Raw genomic sequence first — 19,933 nt, 5'->3', positions numbered from 1 at the left:
CCCGCCCAGCCCCGACACCAGTCACCTGACAGCCTGACTGCAATGGGAGATGCTGGTGGAGGGAGAGCCCAGGCCTGGAGCCCCCGGGCAGCCACTCCGGGCTCGTGTGGCCTCGTTCTGGGTCCGCCCGTCCACCTGCGAGTGGGCGCGGCCTGGCCCCAACCCCGAGAGGTGCCCGGCACAGAGGGCACTGGGGGTGTGCAGGTGGTCAGTGACTGCTGCTCCTCCGGCGCCTGCTGTGTCCCTGGAACTTCACCCTCGAAACCTGGCAGCTTGGGGTTGTGGGGTGACCTCTGAGGGCTCCTCTGAGTGTCAGTCCTCTCTCTCCTGCACTGTCAGCGCCTCCAGACGGTTTTAGTCCCTCCTGAGAAGTTGATACCCAGGGATGCCCCATCCCCCAGGTAGACGGGGAGGGCCAGGGTCTCCTTCGGGCTGGACGGGGCGCCCAGTCTTGGTCTCCTCATGTCCCACTGAGGGGCCCTCTCTCCTCATTCCGTGACCCCGGGAACCCCTGTGAGGCAGCCCCTGACCCCTGCAGGCACCCCATGCTCTGGGCCCAGCCTAGCTTCCCCCTCCAGCACCTGCTCCGCGTCCAGAGCCTGAGACAGCCTGCACGGCGGGCATCGCCTCGCTCGCAGCAGGCTGGCGGCAGGTCGGGTCTCCTAACCGTGAGGCAGGGCGTGCGGGCCCTCAAGAGGCTTCACGGACGAAGTGTCTGTGAGCACAAGGGACGGATACCACACGTGCTGGGAGGAGGCTCAGTCCTGCTCTGCTTCCTGCCAGCCCCAGGAACAGGGCAGTTCTGCTCCCTGAACCCCCAGTGTCCGGGGTCTGTGGTGGGGTGGGCCCAGCCCTGAGGCGTCTGTGGCCTTTGGGGGTCAGCGTTGGGCCCTCACCCCAGCCTGGGTCCTGGCAGAGGAGCTTGGTGGCCACTCAGCTTGGAGAGGAAAGCTGGAGCCGGCCTGGCGGGTGGAGGGGAACGGCTCCTTCTGCTGACACACAGACATTCCACGGGGCAGAGGCACCCAGCCCGAGTTTCCGCATCGGGAAAGCATTTCCCAAAGAGCTTCCAGACCACAGCCGCAGGCCTGGATCTGCTTGGTGGCACCGAGGAGGGCAGAGGGCTCTGTCTGAGCTGCTGGTGGCATTCCGAGCTTGGTGGCCGCTGCCACTCACGCTGTGCCCAAGTCCCCACGCCCAGCCTGGTGGGGACGGAGGCCCAGAGCCATTGCCCCCACCATGCCCCCAGTCCTTCAGGGAGGCGCTGCCCGAGCTCATCTATACCACAGGTTGTCCTGGGCTCTGGGGACCTGATCATAACCCTCAGCTGGGTGGGGAGACCACTGCATCCCAGAACCGTGTCCTGCCCAGAGTGGGCACACAGGTCACAGCTACGGGAAAGCAGTGAGTGTGTGAGCGAGTGCTTAAATGTGGAGGAGGGACGGGCCGGCCGAAGGGGGAGCACAGAGGCGGCAGCGACTGGCTCTGGGGTGAGCCAGCTGGGGAGGCTTTGCAGAGAAGGGGCCTCTGAGTTGGCACTCGACAGATGCATAGGGGCTCACTGTTCACCAGGCGGGAGGGAGGGAGGGTGGGCTTCTCGGCTGCTGCAGGAGCGGGGGCTCCGGGGGGGCAAGGCCACCCAGAGAGGGATGGAAGAGCCAGGATCTGGGGCCAGTGCTAGGAACGCTCTGCCCAGGGTCCGGCTTGGGTGCTGAGGGCCCTTTGGTGGCCCAGCCCGGAGGAGCCCAGGGCTAGGTTCCAGCTGACAGTCTGGGATCCCTGTGGCGAGGGGCAGCGGAAGACCCTGTGGTGGCCCCGACTCAGGCACCCCTCCTCCTCCTCCTGGGCCTCTGCCCCCATCACTCAGAACCCACGGGTGCCCCCTATGGGGAGCCAGCCGCCGGGCACCTGCTGAGGCCCCAGCTCCAGGAGCCTGGATGAGGGTGCCCAGTGAGGACAGGGCATGGGTCCGAGACAGACCCGCCCCCATCGGCAGCCCACCTCTGTCCCGCGTGACCTTGGGAGGTCATTTCTCCTCTGGAAAAGGACAGTAGAAAAGAGGGTGTCTGGGCCCCTGAGGCGGGCACCCAGCTGGTAGCAGAGTGAGGATTTAATTGCAAACCTGTCTGGGAGGGGTGGAGAGGACAGGTGGACGGGAAGTGCGGGGCGGGAGGGGAGGAAGGAGGCAGGAGGGGCTGTCCGTGTGTGGTGAAGGATGCTGGGGGTGGTGTGGGGGGCACGTCTGAGCCTCCAGGGCAGAAACGCCGGCATGTCCTTTGCCCAGACTTGCAGGCGCTCGGTACTCGGGAAGCCTTGTGCTTCAGGAGCTGCCCCTGGACACTCGACTGGCTTCGTTATTGGCTGATCTCCTCCTTCCTGGCCCCATTTTGCTTTCCAAAGTCACATGTACCCCATAGCTGTGGGCCCATGGGCCCCTGAGCTGGTTGAATCCAGCCCCCTACCTGCTGTACAGATGAGGAAACTGGGGCTCAGCGGGGTCGTGGGACTTGTCTGTGCCGTCCAGCTCTTCAGTGGGCTGGGACCCACGTCAGCTGCCCCCAGACTGTGCTGGGCTCACCCCAGATGCTGCCCCCTGCTGGGCGCTGGAGATATGGCCCGAAGCAACCCCAGTCCTGCCCCAGAGAGGCCGTGGGAGTGAATGAATGACCCCTGCTCAATGAGTTGGGAGTCCTGGTTGATGTAAGGGTAGTGGCATTCCAGGGTGGGATGAGAGGCCACAGGAGCGGTCCCCGGCCAGCTCGTGGGCGCTGCGGTACTGGGGCGCTGGCTCCTGTGGAAGCGCGGGGCAGTCCTTGGGTCCCTCAACCCTTCCCAGGCTGGCCTGGATGGCTTCTGGGATGCTTTGGGACCACGGCTGCATCTACCACGGAGCAGGGAGATGGGCAGTTCCCAGCACACCGGCCCTCCGACACTCTGCTCCTTGGCCCGGGGTGTCTGGCTGAGTGTAGGGCCTGGCAGGGGTCAGGCATGCAGACCTGGACACCCACTCTCAGTGACTCCCAGTGAAGCATTTTCCTCGACCTCTCAGTCCCCACTGTGCTGATCTTGGGTTACAGACATGGGCACAGAGAGGTTCCGGGCTCCCTTGAGGCCACACAGCACTGCCCCATACTAGCAGAGCCAGGGCTGGGTTTGGGGAAGACCTGTGCTGTCCCACAGAAACAGAATGTGAGCCACACACGAGAACCATACATGGAGTCTCACATTTTCTCGAAGTCACATCAAAAAAGCAAAAAGAAATCGGTGTGATCCATTTCAGTGCTGTGTTTTATTTAATGTGGTGTGTCCAGATACAATCATCCCAACACGCGGTCCACATGAAAGCCGTCAAGGGGGTAGTTCACCTTTTCTTATTCGTACCAAGAAGAATGTACGAGCCCCCCCCCCCCCCCCCGATTTAGGACAAGCCGCACTTCAAGTGCTCAGTGGCCACGGGTTAGCCCAGGGCCAGACTCCCGGCACCTGCCTTTCCCTGCCGGGGACCTTGCCAAGGGGCTCTGGGGCTCTGCCCCCTTCCCTGTGACACAGGCCAGGCCAGGAGCCCTTTCCCAGGGCTGACGAGACTTGGAGGACAATGGGGGAGATGAGGCGGGGTGAGGCTCCCGCTTCCGCAGATGCTCGGGTCCTACAGGATGTCAGGGTGGAGGCTGCGTGAGCAGAGGGAGTGACACCTTGAGGGGCCACTTCAGGGAGGGGCACCGACAGAGGAAGCTCAGGCTCTGCTGTCCGTTGGGGAGGGTGATCTTTGAGTCACAATTTCCCTCAGGTGTCCCTTTGCACTTTCCTGAGTGACAGCTTATCTCCACCCGCCCTTGCCCCCTGCAGCCTGGCTGGTGGCTGCACGGGAGGGGACCCGCAGGTTTCTGTTAGCAGTGAGCCATTGGCAAATGAGATGCGCGTTGGGGTGATAAACAGTGCTGGCGCATGTGGAGGTCACCCTTCCAACAGCCCAGCAGTGCGTCTATCTGGGAGATTAAGGGAGGCTCCCCTGGTGTCAGACGGCTGCTGTGACGCCCAGAGGAAGGACAGGAGAGAGGCTCCCCCTGGAGACCTGGGCAGAGAGGCAGGCTGGCCTGTTTCTGCACTGCCAGGTGCCTGGCAGGTGGGGGCCGATGGGGTGAGCTGGTGTGTGGACTGCAGACAGCACTGAGCAAGGTGAGATTGTATCTCTCCCATGAGCTTGCGGTCGCCTCCTGGAACCCTTCCTATGGGTGGGCTGGGCAGAGTGACAGCCTGCAGAGCCTTTGCCCCAGCAGTTTCCAGGGGGGTGGAGGGCAGGGCCAGGTTAGGTGGGGTGCCATGGGTAAGACATCTGGGGGTCAGCTGCATGCGATGAGAGCTGGGGCCAAGTTCTCGCCAGGTCTGAACGCACAGGTCCCTTGGAGGCACAGCTACTGTGGCCTCACCACCCCTGGGGAGGCTGCTTCAGACACATCTGGAACCTCAGGCTGTGCCCATGACAAAAACGGGGTCTGGGGTCAGATGTTTGTCCCGAGGCAGCCTGACACCTGGGGCTAGCTGTCCCTGCTAGCTATGGGTCCCTCCTATCTGCTGTTGGGGTGCAGTGGTTCCCTCTCCCAGGCTCCCTCCGAGTACCAGCCCTGGTCCGCTGGAGGGCATGCTAGTGCTGGGACCAGGACACTGGGCTTGGAGGCTGATGTCATCATCCCCAGGAATTCCACTATAATGGTGATGTGGCCTCAAAGTCCGCCCCCACCTACTCTTCCCAAACCTGGCAGAGCTCAACCCCATTGGGCTGCCTCTGCAGAGCCCCGGGGCCTTGCCAGGGCGGCCTCCTTCCCTACTGTGGGTTCTCTAACGTGTTGGCGCAGGGGCACGTCTGTGCGAGTGCCGGTGCGGCTGTGTATGTGCCTCCGCCCGTCTGTGCAGGGCTCTGTAGGTCTTGTGTGCATGCTGCACACGTGGGTCTGCTGCTGCAGGGGTCTGCGTGTTTGCGCGGGGGCGCCTGTGTTGGTCAGTGGGTCGGGGTGTGTGTCCGGGGGCGTGAGCGCGCGCGCAGGAATGCGCGGGGCGGGTGGGAGGCGCGCAGGGGGACCCGCGGCCCGTGGGGCGGGGCGGGGCGGGGGCGGGGGCGGCCCCTCGGGCGGCGGCGGGGATTTGGCCTTTACCTGCGGGGGGCGGAGGGAAAGCCGAGAACAGAAAGGCGAGGGGCGGGGCGCGCCGGCCCGGAGCGGCTCCAGCGGCTCCGAGCGGGGAGGGAGCGGAGCGGAGCCGACGGGCCATGGAGGCGCCCCGCGGGCGCGGCGGGCTGGCGGCGCTCTGGTGCCTCGGGCTGCTGGGGGGCCTGGCGCGCGTCGCGGGCACACACTACCGCTACCTGTGGAGGGGCTGCTACCCGTGCCACCTGGGCCAGGCCGGCTACCCCGTGAGCACCGGCGACCGGAGGCCAGGTGGGCGCGGGCGGGCTCCGCGCGCGGCAGGCGGCCGGGCAGTGCTCCGCGTGCGCTGCCTTTGTTTCCTTTTTAAAATTTTGCGCCGGCGGCTGACAGCGCGGCTGGAGGGAGCGGGGCTGGGGCAGTGTCGGGGAGGCAGCCGCTGCTCTGGGACAGGGCCGCGTGCCCTGAGTCATCGGAGGGTCCCGTTCCCTCTCTGGCCTGGCTGCGGGGGTGCTGACAGCAGAGCTGGCTCTTGACCAGAGGAAAGAGAAACATCCCCTGCCTTTGCTGGTGGGCACAAGGGCTGCACTCCCCATGGGGTTAAGAAGAGGGGCAGGGTAGGTGAGTAGCCTCAAGAGAGATGCCCCCGGGGTCCTGGAGCAGGGTCTTCCTGTCTAGGTTCCCCAGAGCCTGGGCCCCTTGCAGGTATGTGTGCATGTAGCCAGTGGCATCCTGTCACCTCCCCGCAAGGCTCGGGAGCGTGGTCCACCCAGCGGGCTGCAGGCTCAGCTGGGAGGGCCCTAGCATCCTGCGGGAAGCAGCTCTGCCTCTGGGTCTGCCCTGCTGCTGCCCACGACAGCCTCCCTGAAGAAGCTCTTGGAGCTTCCATGCGATCCTCGGAGCTTGGAGTCCGGCACCCTCAGGAATGTGAGGTGGGGTGTGGCATTCAGCTCCCAATGAGTCATTGCTGGGGATGCTCCAGAGGACACCCAGCTTAGGGCAGAACTGTGCCTGCCCGTGGAGCCTGAGGCCCGGCCACCGCAGCACCCACCTGTGTCAGGGCTCTGAAGTCTTGTGACTGCCCCAGGGCTGTGGCTGGCTGGCAGGAGCAGGCAAGTCCAGAGCAGGACTGTTTTAAAAAAAAAGCAGGGCCAGGGTTCTGCTCCCCTACAGGCCACCCCCCCCCCCCCGGCCCCTGAATGTGGCTCTGTACAGGGCATCTGGTCTCCTTGGAGGCATCGGCCCTGCTCAGCTGTCCTCTGGGCCAGTCTGTGCCACTCTCCATGGTGGGAAGCATACAGACCACTGAGTTGTGGGGCTGGACTGTGGCCAAGTCCCCTGTCTCCTCTGGCTTTGTCACTTGGCCAGGGGGTCCTTGGAACCCTACCCATGAGATAAGCAGCCCTCCCACTGGGTGGCTCAGCCAAGGCTGGCGCTGTCACTCCACCACTGGTGGCACTAAATGCTGTGAGACCGTGTAGCATTCAAAGGCCTGGGGCTGGATGGGGCTTGGCGGGGCTTGGAGGGGCTTGGTGGGGCTGGGTTTTGAGGAGCTGGGAACTCCCACGCTGTTCTGAGGCCTGCTTGGGCTTGTGGAGGGACTAGAAGAAGGGCCTGTGGACAATGGGGTGAGCTGTCTGGCACGAGGACACTGCGGCATCTTTGGGGGAAAGCAGGACTCTGAACTTGGTAACCCCCGAGTGGAACTTTCTGGCAGAATCCCAGGGGCTCAGAGTTTCCTGTTAGTGTGGGTGAGGCTTCAAGAGGGGCTGACTTGGGGTGGTTTCCGCAGGGACAGCTGATTCAGCCCTGGCTGCGAGCTCCTGGGAGCTGGTGTGACCGGGTAAGTGTCCCAGCAGCATCGTGATGGGCTCCCCGAGCTTGGCAGACACCGTTCCTAGGGGACTGGCCCTCTGTGCAGTGATGGGTTGCCGTGTGCCGGTGTGTGACACGGTCCCCATCGCTGGGCTGCCAAGTCCCCAGTCACACATGTCAGCTGAGGGCAGCAGTGAGACCCCAGGGGCTGTCCTGTCTAGCTCTGTTTTTTAAGATAGCCTCACTCCAGATCTGCCAGACAGCTGCAGCCCAGGGGCAGTCCTGAGGCTTCAGAGCCTTTGGCTTTCAGACAGCGCCCCGGGGCAGGTGGGAGGTGTGCAGGCAGAAGACGCAGGTGGTGTCAGGAAGGAGCAGATTTTGTCTCTGGACTCTCTGGGGGACGCGTGGCAGAGGAGTGGCCTCCAAGCTCCCTTTCACCAGGGGGTGCCCACACCGCCCTGGGGACCAGCACCCCTCTGTGCTGTTGGCAGAATGGGCTGTGTGCTCCGTCGTGGAAAGCGGCACAGACTGGCCCAGAGGACTGCTGAGCAGGGCTGGTGTCTCCAAGGTGACCAGATGACCGGATATTTTTTGCTGTAGATTCAGTCTCGGGGGCTGATGCTCGGTTGGGACCCTAGGGCGCCAGTCCCACTGACGGGATCACCGGGTATGGTCGGTGCGGCGTGGCGATGAGGGCTGCCCTGCAACACTGGACCCGGGGGGGGGGGTGCCGCCAGCACCCCGGAGAGCACCGCAGCCCTCCCTGTGGCTGTCGGGAGGCCGGGCTGGCCAGGGTGCACTCTGGGGAACCTGGATCTTCTGCTCGGGTGGTCTGAGCCCCTTGGGCTCTGGAAAAGACTGCTGCGATAGTTACTGGCTCTGCTCAGTCCCTGTGGCTGCTGGACTCATCACCCCAACCTAGCGACTTACAACCAGCCTGTGCTGCTGGTCATAGGTCCTGTCTCTCCAATAGGACAGTGCACTTTGGGGAAGGGAAGGGCTCCTGGGGCACCGTGGGGACACCTGGCAGACGAGGGCCTGTGTGTTTTAGGCAGGAGCCTGGGAGCGGGATTTCTGAGAGAGGCCAGGCACCTCCAGAGTCTGAATGCTCCCCAACTCTCAGCAGGAGGGGGATAAAAGCATGGTCATGTGGGCAGCTGGGGGTGGGGGGCCAGCCCAGCTGGAGGGACCCTGCTGATGACAGACTGGCCCTGCCCCAGCGGCCACCCCACCCCGCTTCTTCCCAGGCTGTCATCAGTTTGGCATCTTTGCAGCCCCCTGGGCTACTGGGCTCCCCGTGTGTCCTGCTCAAGGATGCAGCTCCCGGGGTGCGCCCGGCCCCCCAGCCAGGTGTCGAGGGCTCCGGGGTGCAGTGCTGCTGCCGTCAGCCTCCCCGGAGCCCAGTGTCTGGAGTGAGTGAGGGTGAATGCAGTCACCAGCTGGGAGCCAGTTTTGGAGCCAGTGTCCCCACCGGTCTGCCCACTCCACACCTGCCTCAGGGGCGCGTCTGGGAAAGGCAGCCTGTCTGTCCATCTGTCCTTCTCTCCCAGCTTTACCTACCTGCCCGGCAAGGCCACTCTATACATGCTGAGACCCAGTCCATCTGCCCACCCCCCTGGACAGCACACATGTGGTGCCTCTTCCCCCAACCTTACTAAGCCCCTACTGTGTGCACAGCACAATGCTCTGGCAGCTGCTGTACCTTTCAGGGACCCTCGAAGGGGTCCCTGAGAGAGGGATCTGAGCGCAGAGGGGACAGGGTCTCCTTTCTGAGCCCCCTTGGGTGGGTGCTGCCTGCCCACACCCCCCCACCCCAGCTGACTCTCCTACAGGAGGACCCTGGGGCCTGAGTCCTCCTGCCCTGGGTCCCTCTGTCCCCTGAGACTCCTTGGGCTCTGTGGAGGCCATTAACCCATTGCCTTCGGTCTTCTTCCTGCTAATCATCCTGGTGTCATTCTAAGGAAACCCTTAGGTGTCACCATGGTTCCGAGGAGGGGTTCGCTTGGTCTCATCGGCTCCTCCTCTCTGAGGCAGCCCTGGGCTTGGGTGGGGGACACCCTAGGATCTCCCCAGGGTGGATGTGGCTTGCACATGGGGTGGAGGCCGTGGCCTCCTGGGTTCATCTTGTGTCGTTCCTGGGGAGCCCGGCACAGGCTCGCAGCGTGGACTGGAAGCAGGGTTTCTGTACGTGGGAGGCACAGCCAGGTGGGCAGGCCCCGGGGGTCTTCCAGGGGGCACTTTGCCCCTGTGCTGTCTTCAGCCCTCTTCAACAGTGTGCTGGGTTGGCTGGGCTTTGGGTTGAGAGCCTTGAAGGTGGGTGTTTTCCTGGGGGCGATGGGGAGATCTGGAGGCTGGGGTCGCGGTGAATAGTGTGGACCTGCGGGGATTGTTAGGCGCAGTTAGAGGAACTCAGCTCCGCGCCGCCCCTGGGAACCAGCCAGGTTTCCACGCAGCTGTGGACTTGCCCCTTGAAGTCACTAAATCTGCCCCCAGTGGCACCCTGCGGAGTGGAACCTTCCCCCGGCACTGTGAGCCAGACGTCTGCGGTCGGGGCCCCGTGGTCCAGGCAAGGTGCCCCGGTGGCTCGGCTCCTACGTGCTCCGGAGTGAAGCGTGTCTGTGTGTCTGTCCCCCCTCTTCCAGTCTGGGAGGCCGGCCGCCTGGTTGGTGAGGCTGGCTTCTGAAAGGTGTGGACCAGCCCGAGGACCAGGCGTGGGCTTCGGCCCCTGTGCCCAGCGCTCCAAGGCCGCTTGGTTCTGAGCAGCGGCCTCTTCCCTCTGTCTCTCCATGTTTCCCGGGTGGTTGGGACCCTCCTGGCGTCAGCCTTGCACACAGGTGTCTGAGGCAGCCTCCGGAGGGCCAGGCAGGGGCGTCTCCTGAGCGACCAGTTTCTCCTTTTAGGCTTGTGGGCCCCAGAGGAGCCGCTGGCCCTGCCATGAGAGCATTTCTGGACTGGACTTTGGAAAGGGGTACGGGCCGCGGGTTCAGTCCTGAAAGGCGTTAGAGACCACCGCCCAGTCAGCCGTGGCCGTGGCCGGACCGCTGCTCCCCGAGACCTGGCCGACCCGGTGCCCTCCGGGCCCCAGCCGGCCGCACGGGCGGTGCGTCTTCCTCCCCCGCGGGGCCGGGCCTGCCTGCTCTCCGGCAGGTGTGGGTGAGGGGCTCGGGGGTGTTGCCGGCGGCGCGGCCTGAGAAGCAGGGCCTTGGGTCTGGGCCCCCGCACCTGGGCAAGGGCGATGTCCCCCGAGAGCTGGTGCAGCAAAGTGGTGGGCGGCCCAGGGGGTCCTGGCTGTTAACCCTCGGCCCCCTGTCCCTGACAGATGTGGATGAGTGCCAGGTGCACAACGGCGGCTGCCAGCACAGGTGTGTGAACACACCCGGCTCCTACCTCTGTGAGTGCAAGCTCGGCTTCCGGCTCCACGCGGACGGCAGGACGTGCCTGGGTGAGCCCCCCCCTGCGGCCCTGAGAGGGGCGGCCCCCACTCTCCCGGGGGTGCCCAGGTCTGGGAGGGGCCGGGGTCCCTGCAGTCCTGGGCAGAAGGCCTGGTGGGGCCCTCACGGGGCCAGTCTGCTCAGCGCAGCCGCTGTCGCAGCAGGCCCGCCTGCAGCGCGTAGGTGCTGAGGGGCCTCGCCGCCCTTCGGGGGCCCTCACCGGCACCGCACCCGGGGGCACTGGGGCTCAGGTGGTGTAAGTGTGTCTCGGGCCCCGAGCTCCACCCTGAGGCTGGACCCTGGGACCCCAGGCTGTGTGCCCTCTGCAGCCACAGCTGAATCTGGCTGGGATGCCGAGGCCAGTTCCCCAGGGAACTCTTGTGACTCGGGGAGGAGCCCCTGGGCCGCCGCCCTCAGGGGCAGAAGCTCCGGTCATCCAAGAGCGGGGACCCAGGTCCAGCCTTGCTGTCCCAAACTGGGGGAGACTTGGTGCTTGCTGGGTCAGCGGGGGGAGGCCCAGCCTGGGGCGGGGGCAGTGTGAGGCCACTCTTGGCCTGCAGAGCTGGGCTTCCCGGGGCCAGGTCCCCCACCCCAGGCTTGGGGAGCCCGGGGGCGGGGCTGCGGCAGGTGCGGGTAGGGGTAACCGAGAAGCGGGACCTTGGCCCACAGGTCCTCTGTGGGGTCTTTTTGCAGTGGGGAACGGGCTCAATGGGGGTACCCGGGGTCACAGACGGCTGCCCCTGCCAGCACAGGGATCTACAGAGGGAGAAGGGGAACACCTGAGGCCGACTGAGTGGAGGGTGGAGGGGCTGGCGGCCAGGAGTCTGGTTTTGAGCAGTTGACACCTGCTCCTCGCCCTCCCCTGCCCTCTCCTGGCTGCTCAGGATGCAGGTGCCGTGAGCATGGGGCCGACCCCTCCCTGCTGGCCACTCACCCTACGAGGCCAAGTAGGGGTCATTCTTTGCCGGCTGGGCCCGTGGTCAGCTCCCTGGCCAGCAGGCCTGGGCAGTGCTCTCCCTGGCAGTGGGGGTTGCCCCCTCTTTTCACCCTGGACACCCCGGGCGGCCCGGGCAGGCTCTGAGCAGCCTCCGGCCTGCAGGCCTTGCAGCTCTGTGGCGGGGCGGCCTGCCAGCCCTGGGGGGCCTCCCCGGCACAGACACTCACATGTCCGGGCCGCCGCTCAGGGAGCGAGGCAGCAGCGGCCCTGTAGAGCTTCTCTGGGTTGGAAAATGAAAACAGATGCAGGAATGTTGTGCTTCAGGGCAAATATAATGGCGCTCAGCCCCCAGCTGCTGCCCGCTGGGTGGGGGGCTTCTGGGAGCTGGTGGCTGGGGAAAGACCCCTCTGGTCTACTCAGGGCCCCAGGTGTCCTTCAGTCTCCCTTCCTCTGGGGCAGGTTCTTCTTGGAGAAGAGCTTCCCTGGGGCTGGTCCAGGATGGGCTGGGCTGGGCCTGGTGAGGGCCCACTGACCCCTCCCCTGCTGGCTCCTCTGAGAGGGGCCTGTGACATCGCCCCAGTCTCCCCTAACCCTCCCTGATGGTGGCCTTCACTGAGCTGCCAGATGGGTAAATGGCTCGCACAGGGGAGGGTGCCCTTCAGGGCTTTTGGAGGGACCGTGATGGCCTTTACGAGTGGCCTTGAGCTTCTGGTTTGGAAAGCCCTGGAGGGGTCCTCCTCAGCCTTGCCCCTGGCCCCTAGCCCACCCCACCCCACCCCATCGCTACACTGGAGCCCCTCCCTGGCGCCTTTCCTGGGAGATGCCTATTCTTGGGGGTCTCAGAAGTCTTGATTTGTGGCTCTTGCTTATTTTAAAGGGTCTTTTTGGGGTCTGATGCCAGGGTCCCCTGCGTGGTCTGCACAGCCCGGCATGAGGCTGCTGGGACTCCCTGCCCCCTCTGCCTGGCATCCCCGCTCCCACACTCTGCACACCCAGCCTGCAGCCCAGGGGTCTGCAGCTCAGCTGGGTGCCGGTACCCGCCTCCGGACCGCCCCCTGCGCACTGGCCTCTCCCGGGCGCTGGCCTCTCCCCGTGGCCTGAAGTGCTCTCCCCACGCTGCTGTGAGCTCTGGTCCGTTGCTTTCTTTCCTCTGACTGCAGCTCCCAGTGGGAAGCACTCACTGCGTCTCCCGCACCCGCGCACACGCACGCACACCTGGCTGTTGTAGGCGGATTCCGTACCTGGAATTCCTGGGAGCAGATACCTCCTCCCTAATGTGCCCCGTTTTGGTTGTAGAGGGGAACCCTGCTCCGGTGCACCTGACCTCCTGGCTCTGGGTGGGTAGGACAGCCCAGCACCTCCGATCTCAGACGAGGGCCTCCAGGTGGGGGCTGGGTGGAGGGCACTGCCTGGCCCCTGCTGGGCAGCTAAACCTCCTGCCTCTGGGGGATGTGGGCCCTCCCCGATTCTCCTCCAGGACTCCCAGGCTGCAGGGTGTGGGGAGGAGCTGGTGGCCTTGTCTGTGGTCCACAGTGGCACCCTCTGAGCCCAGACCACCCTAGAGTCTCAGCAGACGTTTATGGGAAGATCAGTGTAGGAGCTGTGCCCCTCCCCAACCCTCCCCTCCCCGACGCCGGCCACCTGTGGGACCGGCTGCACAGCTGGAGTAGGGCTGCTCTGGAACCCTCCCCAGGGGGCCTTCTGGGGGAGGGGACGGGGTGCTGTAAGCCCTCCTTTGCAGCCAGGCAGGGAACAGGCCTGGGCACCCCCTCCCTTCAGCAGCTTGGAGTGAGGATTATGGAGGTGCTGGAGGATGGGGGTAGAGAAGGTGCCCGCAGGGATGTGTCAGTCCTTCCTCAGTACAGGGTGGGATTGCCCTGTGCGCTGGGAGCTCTCAGGTTGGTGCCACGTCATGGGGCCCCAGGGATCTGAGAAGTCTTTCAAGGTAGTGGTGCTTGAGGGGGCCCTGAAACAGACAAGGGGAGGCTTAAAACAGTCTTTAAAGTGGCCTCGGAGGCAGGGAGGAGACAAGAAGACCGCAGTCTTCTTGCATCCCTCTCTTGCAAAAGATCTTACAGAAATAAAACACGAGAAGGTTTCAGTTCTTAAAGTGAGAATTTGCACGGACTTTGCCATCAACCCCAAGGCCCATGAGTGCCTTGTATCCTCCCCGGCTTCCCCCACCAGCCCGGCCCCAAGAGAAACTGAGGCAGCCAGGCATCTGCGGGCGCTCCACCACCAGGGTGCCCTCCTGGGTTTGTCCCTCCAGGCTCTGGGATGGGAAGAGCAGGGCCGAGTGAGGCCCAAGGCTTGCCCCCAGCTTCTCACCCACAGGGGCGTGAAGCGGGCCCCTTTCCTTCCCCGAATTGTGGGAAAACGGCTGCTGGGAGCAGTGCCAGGCAACGCGTCCAGAGGCGTCATTCTTGCTGTCCTGTCACATCTCACTGCGCGCCCCTGTAAAGCCACAGAGGCCAGCTCCAGGGTCCTAGAACACTTGAAGTTGGGAAAGCCTCCTCCTCTGAGCCAGCGTGACTTCTGTCCAGGGGTCCCTTTCGGTATCCCCCATGTCCCCCATGATGAGCAACACTTTTGGGGCCAGTCTGAGGGACCACGATGCCACTGGCTCAATCAGCAGAGGGTCCCGAGTGATGCCCCGGGCCGGCCACTTGCAAGAGGTGGGCTCTCCATCCTCCTCCCCGTGGCCTCAGGCCTGCTGGACCTTTTGGATGGACGCTGTGGGGAGGATTCTGCTGTCAGCATGCACACCCCCGTGGCCTGGCTGCCCCTGCCTGAGTGAGGGTCCTGCCCCTGGAGTCAGATGGGCCCTGCTACGCCCCCAGCACGGGGAAGGTCTCCTCACCCCTGCCTTTGGGGTTCTTCCACAGGGGCACCGCGTGACCTTGGGCAGATGCTCTCCCAGGCCTGGGTCTCCCCAGTGAGGGGGCGGTGAGGGGCTGCTCGGGGCCTGCAGCCTGCTCTTTGCTGGCTCCTTGGAGGCTGTCGTTGGCAGCATGTGGGGCGGGCGCGAAAGCCGCAGGCGGCAGAGAGATGGAGACCATCAGGCTTGTCTGCAAAGCTCATCCCTGCAAAGCCACACATGCCATTCTGGGAACGCCTTCCAGCCCGCTCCAGACCCAAAACAGACTGTAGTTTCAAAAAGAGAGGTTGCCTTCCCAGCCCCAAGGTGCCGCTGGGTCCGAACGGGGAGCAGGAAGGGCAGCCCTGCGTGAGAGACCACCTGGGAGGTCACAGCTGTGCCCAAGACCAGAGCCCTCGTAGTGTGGGCTGCCAGCACCCAGCGGTGAGGGGAGGGCCACACCCCCACCCAGGGAACCCGGGGCAGTGGCCACAGAGCCCAGGCCGGATGCAGGATCCAGCAGGTTGGAGTCAGTGGGCTTGACGGGGGAGAGCCAAGTGGGGAGGCGTGGGAGCTGTGGACCGCATCGGGATGGTGCTGGGGGGCTGTTCTTGCCTGTGACGTGGGTGGCTCTGGGTGGGGCCCGGGCCCGGCTTTGGTGCTTTCTCTGCCTGGGACTGGGCCGGGCTGTTGGCCGCGTTCAGTCTGTGATGTTGGGGCGGGTCCCAGCCCCTGGCTCTCTTCGTGGCCGAGGGCGCTGCTTACGCTGCAGGAGAACCACGCCCTGTGCGGCGTGGAGGCCCCATCCCGAGGGTGGGGGCCGAGGGCGGCGCGCCCCAGGCAGAGCCGCAGGCAAACCGCGAGCTACCGCGTGGGAGGGGCGGGGCAGGGCCCCGGTGAGTTTCCCCTCACGGCCGAGCCGGCCGGGCCACCTGTGCCTGCCCCGCTCTCTGGCCCTGTCGCCAGCAGCTGGCTTCCTAGAAGGAAAGGCTGCGGTGCCAGCTGACCACATGTGGCGCGAGGCTCTTGGGACCTAGAAACCAAGGCAGTCTGAGGGCAGTAATTTCAAAACCCACGAGGCCAGTGGGAACCAGAGCCACCCTCGAGTTTGCTCCAAACCCACGGGCTGGGCCTGGAGGCTGGAGCAGAGTGGGCTGGTGGGCTCGGCGCCCGCCCGCAGACTTGTCCTCAAACCGCCAGCCCGCCAGGCCCAGCCCCTTGGCTGACCAGCTCGGGCAGCTGGCGTGCCGGGCTCGGAGGCCAGGGCCTTGCCAGCGGAGCAGCCTCGGAGGTTAGCTACCCGGACCCCCCACCTGCCACTACTTCCCCCCACCCAGGTACACCTGATGCTGGGCTCCAGGTCCCAGGTGCTGCCACCTGCACCTCCAAGAGCAGAGACCCCCTGGCACAGGAAGAGCGAGTCCTCTGCCCTGTGGGACATTTGGTTTCTAGAATATCCAGCTTCCTGCTCAAGTCAAGTTCCACTCCCTTTGAAGAGCTGCACCCCTCGCACATGAGGCAACTAGGGCGGCCCCTGCTGGCTGAAGGCGGAGGTGCAGCCCCGCTCTATTAGAGCCCGCAAGTCCCCTGGCCGAGGCCGTGGTCCTGAGGCTTGCAAGCCGGGAAGTGAAGGCGCAGCAGTCAGCTCCGGCTGCCGTAACAAATACCGCAGACCGGGCGGCTTGAACAACAGCTTGTTTGCTCACAGTCTGGAGGCTGGCAGCTCCAGACTGTGGCGCAGCCAGTGTGGTTCCTTGTGAAGTGCGTCCCCTGGCTGTCCCTCTGCTGTCTCCTCGTGTGGTCGCCAGAGAGACAGACACAGAGACAGAGAGATCTTGTGTCTCATCTCACAAGGACGCACATCCTATTGGGTCAGGGCCCCACCCTTACGGCCTCACTTAACCTAAATTACGCTACTTCCAAATACATTCACATTGGTGATTTAATTTTAGGAGCCCATGTATGACTTTTAGGATCACACGGACATTAATCCCATTAGGGGCTATGAAACCCCCTCGTCTCCCGTTTTCCGATGGGCTCTCAGGTCTGAGCCTGGCCCTGATTTGCAGGACTGCCCAGGCATGGGTCAGTGGTACTTGGATTCCATGGCCAGCTCTTGAAGTGACCTGAGGGGCCTGAGATCTTCACCCCCAGCTCTGGGCCCTGGTCATGCAGAGGCTGGCCCTCCCCAGAGCTGCACAGCCCAGTGCCTGAGAAAACGTGCCTTCAGCTTTCCGGGAATCACGGCACAGGATGTGCAGGGTGATGACACTGGGCTTGGCTCCCTCTTGTGCACAGCTTGGGAGCAGCTGGAACATTAGAGCTTATGCAGCAGAGCAATAAGAGACAGGCCTGGGAGGGTGCGAGGCTGTGCGGGGAGTCGGACCCCTCCACGGCCTCCATCTGCCGGTGACTTCTCCCCCGGTAGGCTCCGGTAGGCCTGGTGCTGGGTTGCCCCGGGCCTGGCTCAGGGGCTCTGCCCATCAGGGAGGGCTCCTTTCCAGCCCTGCTGCAGCTCTGGGGGTCATCCTTGCAGCCGCCTCCCCGGCCCCAGGCTCCAAGCCCCTCTCTCTGTGTGCTTGCCCCGTGCTGCCAGGATGAGCTTCTGGTTCCTATTATGAGCTCTGAGCAGGATGCACTTGGTGTTGTGAACACAAACAGGGCTCCAGGAGTGGGCCGGCTCGGGCCAGGCTCGGATGTCTCTAGGGTGACGGCGGTGACTTAAGCAGAGCTGTCTCGGGAGAGGCAGGCAGGGTCCTGGGGGTCAGCACAGGGTCGGGGGGCGGTGGATGGGGAGGGGGCCCAGAGGCCGACGGGGACAGGAGACGGTGGCTGCCCCACTTGGCCCTGTTTGACCCAGGACGCGTGTCTCTGCTCCTCCCCCACACGTGGCAGGGCCAGGTGCAGCCTGGATACAGCCGTCACCACCCTCCAGGCCATCCTCCCTGCCCCAGCAGGGCTGGCTTGGCCCCGGGCGGAGACCCTCAGCACGGGCTCCTCAGCCACGTGCCCCATGTCGGGAGACGGCTGGATCGTAAGTGCTGTCTTTTGGCTTTTTTAGAACATATTTGCTTTGAAGGAAGCTTTGCTTTTGGCAGACAGCATGGCCCGGCCTTCTCAGAGCCCCGAGGCCACTCATGTGCTCTGCGTGCGGTTGCCAGGGCTGCTCCCGGCTCTGCGGGCCTCGGAGCTCCTGCTCCCAGCGGTGCAGGGCCTGCCACTCCTGGTCTCCAGACCCAGTGACAGTAAGTGGCCTCCCACACTTGGGCCCTGAGGCCAGTGGCCCCCTGGGATCTGTGATGACAGCACCGGTGGCATCTGGGGGCGAAGCCCTGCCCCCTAGTGGTTGTGGCGTTTTTGTCTGGGACTCAGGTTTGCTGTGGTCCAGGCCTGCTGGGTAGTCGGCCGCGCCTCCCCCAAAGCATATTCTGGAAGCTTTGTTCCAGAGCACAGGGCTGATGCCTCCCTAACCTCCAGGACACTACCACCGACTTGAAGGAGCCACCAGAGGCTGGGTGACCTCCCTGGGTACCCAGCCTCTCCCAGTGCCCCTTGCCTGTCCACCCGGTACGTGGACACCCATTCGGCCCACCTGACCTGTAGGACCCTTGCCCTGTGTGGGCCTGAGCGGGAACACCTGGGTCCCTGGTGTCCTGGGGCTGGGACACAGGCCCCTGGCTCTGTGGCTTCACCACGTGCTGTCCCCACAGCTGCTGGAGGAGCGGGGACTGCGTGAGGGCAGGCAGCGGGCAGAGCCCGGCCTGGGGTGGGCAGGAGCTGCGCTCGGTCAGGAGCTGGGGCCAGGCCTGCAGCCATGGTGGCCGTCCATGGAGGCCCTCCCCGCCCCTCTGCTCTGGCCTGATGACCAAGATAATGGGATGTCTGGGTCTCTGGCCTGCTGCCTCCTCCGGGGAGCCTCCACCTGCTCGGGCTCTGAGCCCTGGTGGCCCTGGCTCTCGGGGCCCTGGTGTTCTGCATCCTGTACTGGCTGGTGCTGAACTTCCATCGTGGGGGGCGGTGAGCTCTGTGGTGTCTGTCTACACCTGGTCCTGGGGCAGACCAGGCCAGGGGGGTCCAGAGACGATGGTCCACGGTCCTGTGTGTGAGCCGAGAAGCAAAGTCAGGCACCGTGAACTGGACAGGAACAGGGTCACGCTCTCAAAGTCCCTGCTTCTGGGATGGAGACAGACAGGGGAAGGGCTGGGTGGGTCCTGGAGGGTCCTGGATGGTCCTGGAGGAGGAGGTCCAGTGTCGTGCTCTGCTCCGTGCCTGCCCAGCGTGGGGCCCCTTGGCCGGTTGTCCCCCTGGGCTGACCTGGCTCCTCTTGGGCCCTCAGCCATCAACTCCTGTGCCGTGGGCAATGGCGGCTGCCAGCACAGCTGTATCCAGCTCACGGTGACCCAGCACCGCTGCCAGTGCCGGCCCGAGTTCCAGCTCCAGGAGGATGGCAAGCACTGCGTCCGTGAGTGTGCCAGCCACCCTCGGGACTGGACGCCCGGGGCCGGGACTCCCATGGGGACCCCAGTCCTCCATGCACCTGCAGACGTGCCCGGGGACCCTGCAGCCTGAGCCCAGGGCAGGGGCAGGATGTCCTCTCCACTTGGCTCCTGAAGCTGGATGGGGGCCTCGGGCAGCGGGGCCCCTGGCTGCTGAGAGGCCCCAGTAGGCACAGGGGAGGAAGTCAGTTAGGCTGTACTCTGGGATCGCATGTCTTTGGGGGGCAGGAAGATCAGACTGGGGGTGCAGGGGACGAAGAGGAAGAGGACCCTGCGTGTTCCTCAGCTCTAAGGCCCACCATAGGCTTTGGTGTGGACATTTGAGACCCAGGCTCTGGCCCTTGGGTGGAGGAGGCTGGCCAGGCCCCATGTGGCACCGTGGGCTGGGGTCTCAGGGCTGCCTGTCGGGGAAGGAGGGCGCTCTGCTGACAGAGAAGTTCGAGCAGGCCCAGGAGACCCCTGAGATGTGGAGATGGGGGGGCTGGGGCAGGGCAGGTCCTGAGAGAGCACCTCCCATCCTGCCTGGCTGCTTGGGGCCCGGGTCAGGAGTGAGCGTGGGCCAGAGGGGCTGAGGCCAGCAGTGGGAGCAGTGGCATGGGGTCCTGGGGCTGGGGGCTCTGACAAGAAGACGTGTGGGAGGAGCTGGCCATGTCCCCGCTGCCTGACCAGGGACCAGCTGGCCCAGTGCCATGCTGTCTTCTCTGGGGTCTCCTTGGGGATGGCTGAGGGCTAGCCTGAACCCCAGCCTGCCGCCCAGCCTGGCAGGCCAGAGCAGGAGGGGCGAGAGCTCGGGGTCGGGGCCTCATGAGAGGCCCTGGGGCAGGTACCCCGATCCTGCTGGAGCCCCGCACCTGTTCTCTTTGCCTCCATTCCTCCTGGCCGTGGCTGCAGGGAGAAACCCGTGCACAGACCGGAACGGTGGCTGTATGCACACGTGCCGGGCGCTCCAGGGCCTCGCCCACTGCGAGTGCCACGCGGGCTACCAGCTGGCGGCGGACCGCAAGGCCTGCGAAGGTAAGATGCCCGCCCCGCGTCGGCCTGCAGGTGTCTCCAGGGCTTGTTGGTTGACGGGCACATCTGGCATCACCCTGGAGCCCCGCTGGGCCCAGCGTTCTAGAACGCACTCCGGGTCCGACCTCTTGGCTATGGGGCATGCGCTGTGCGGCTGCACCGTGTTTCCTAAAGTCCCCCCATCGCAGGACGTTCGGGGTGCGCGCTCCTCCCTGCGGCACGCGGCTCTGGGCGAGCAGCATGGGGGA

At 64.9% G+C, this 19,933-nt stretch overlaps 1 protein-coding gene across 9 annotated transcripts in view; it reads left to right on the top strand.

The window, feature by feature from the left end:
- MEGF6 (multiple EGF like domains 6) overlaps window positions 1-19,933 on the top strand; it is a 92,742-nt gene that overhangs the window by 50,758 nt on the left and 22,051 nt on the right. For 7 of the 9 annotated variants that reach the window (XR_004325292.1, XR_004325291.1, XR_004325293.1 and 4 more), the window contains exons 5-7: window positions 10,273-10,395; window positions 18,515-18,640; window positions 19,566-19,688. Coding sequence is in view for 6 of the 9 variants with exons in the window: in XM_032495003.1 (XP_032350894.1) it covers window positions 10,273-10,395; window positions 18,515-18,640; window positions 19,566-19,688 (372 nt within the window). In the remaining 3 variants the exon portion in view is untranslated. Of the gene's footprint in view, window positions 1-5,211; window positions 5,433-10,272; window positions 10,396-18,514; window positions 18,641-19,565; window positions 19,689-19,933 lie in introns of those variants that run through there. The other 2 variants (XM_032495006.1, XM_032495005.1) reach the window with 1 other exon arrangement.

Source organism: Camelus ferus, chromosome 13 (genome assembly GCF_009834535.1).
Source record: "Camelus ferus isolate YT-003-E chromosome 13, BCGSAC_Cfer_1.0, whole genome shotgun sequence".
In the NCBI taxonomy this organism is placed as follows: Eukaryota; Metazoa; Chordata; class Mammalia; order Artiodactyla; family Camelidae; genus Camelus; species Camelus ferus.
This window is presented reverse-complemented; position numbering and strand designations above follow the sequence as displayed.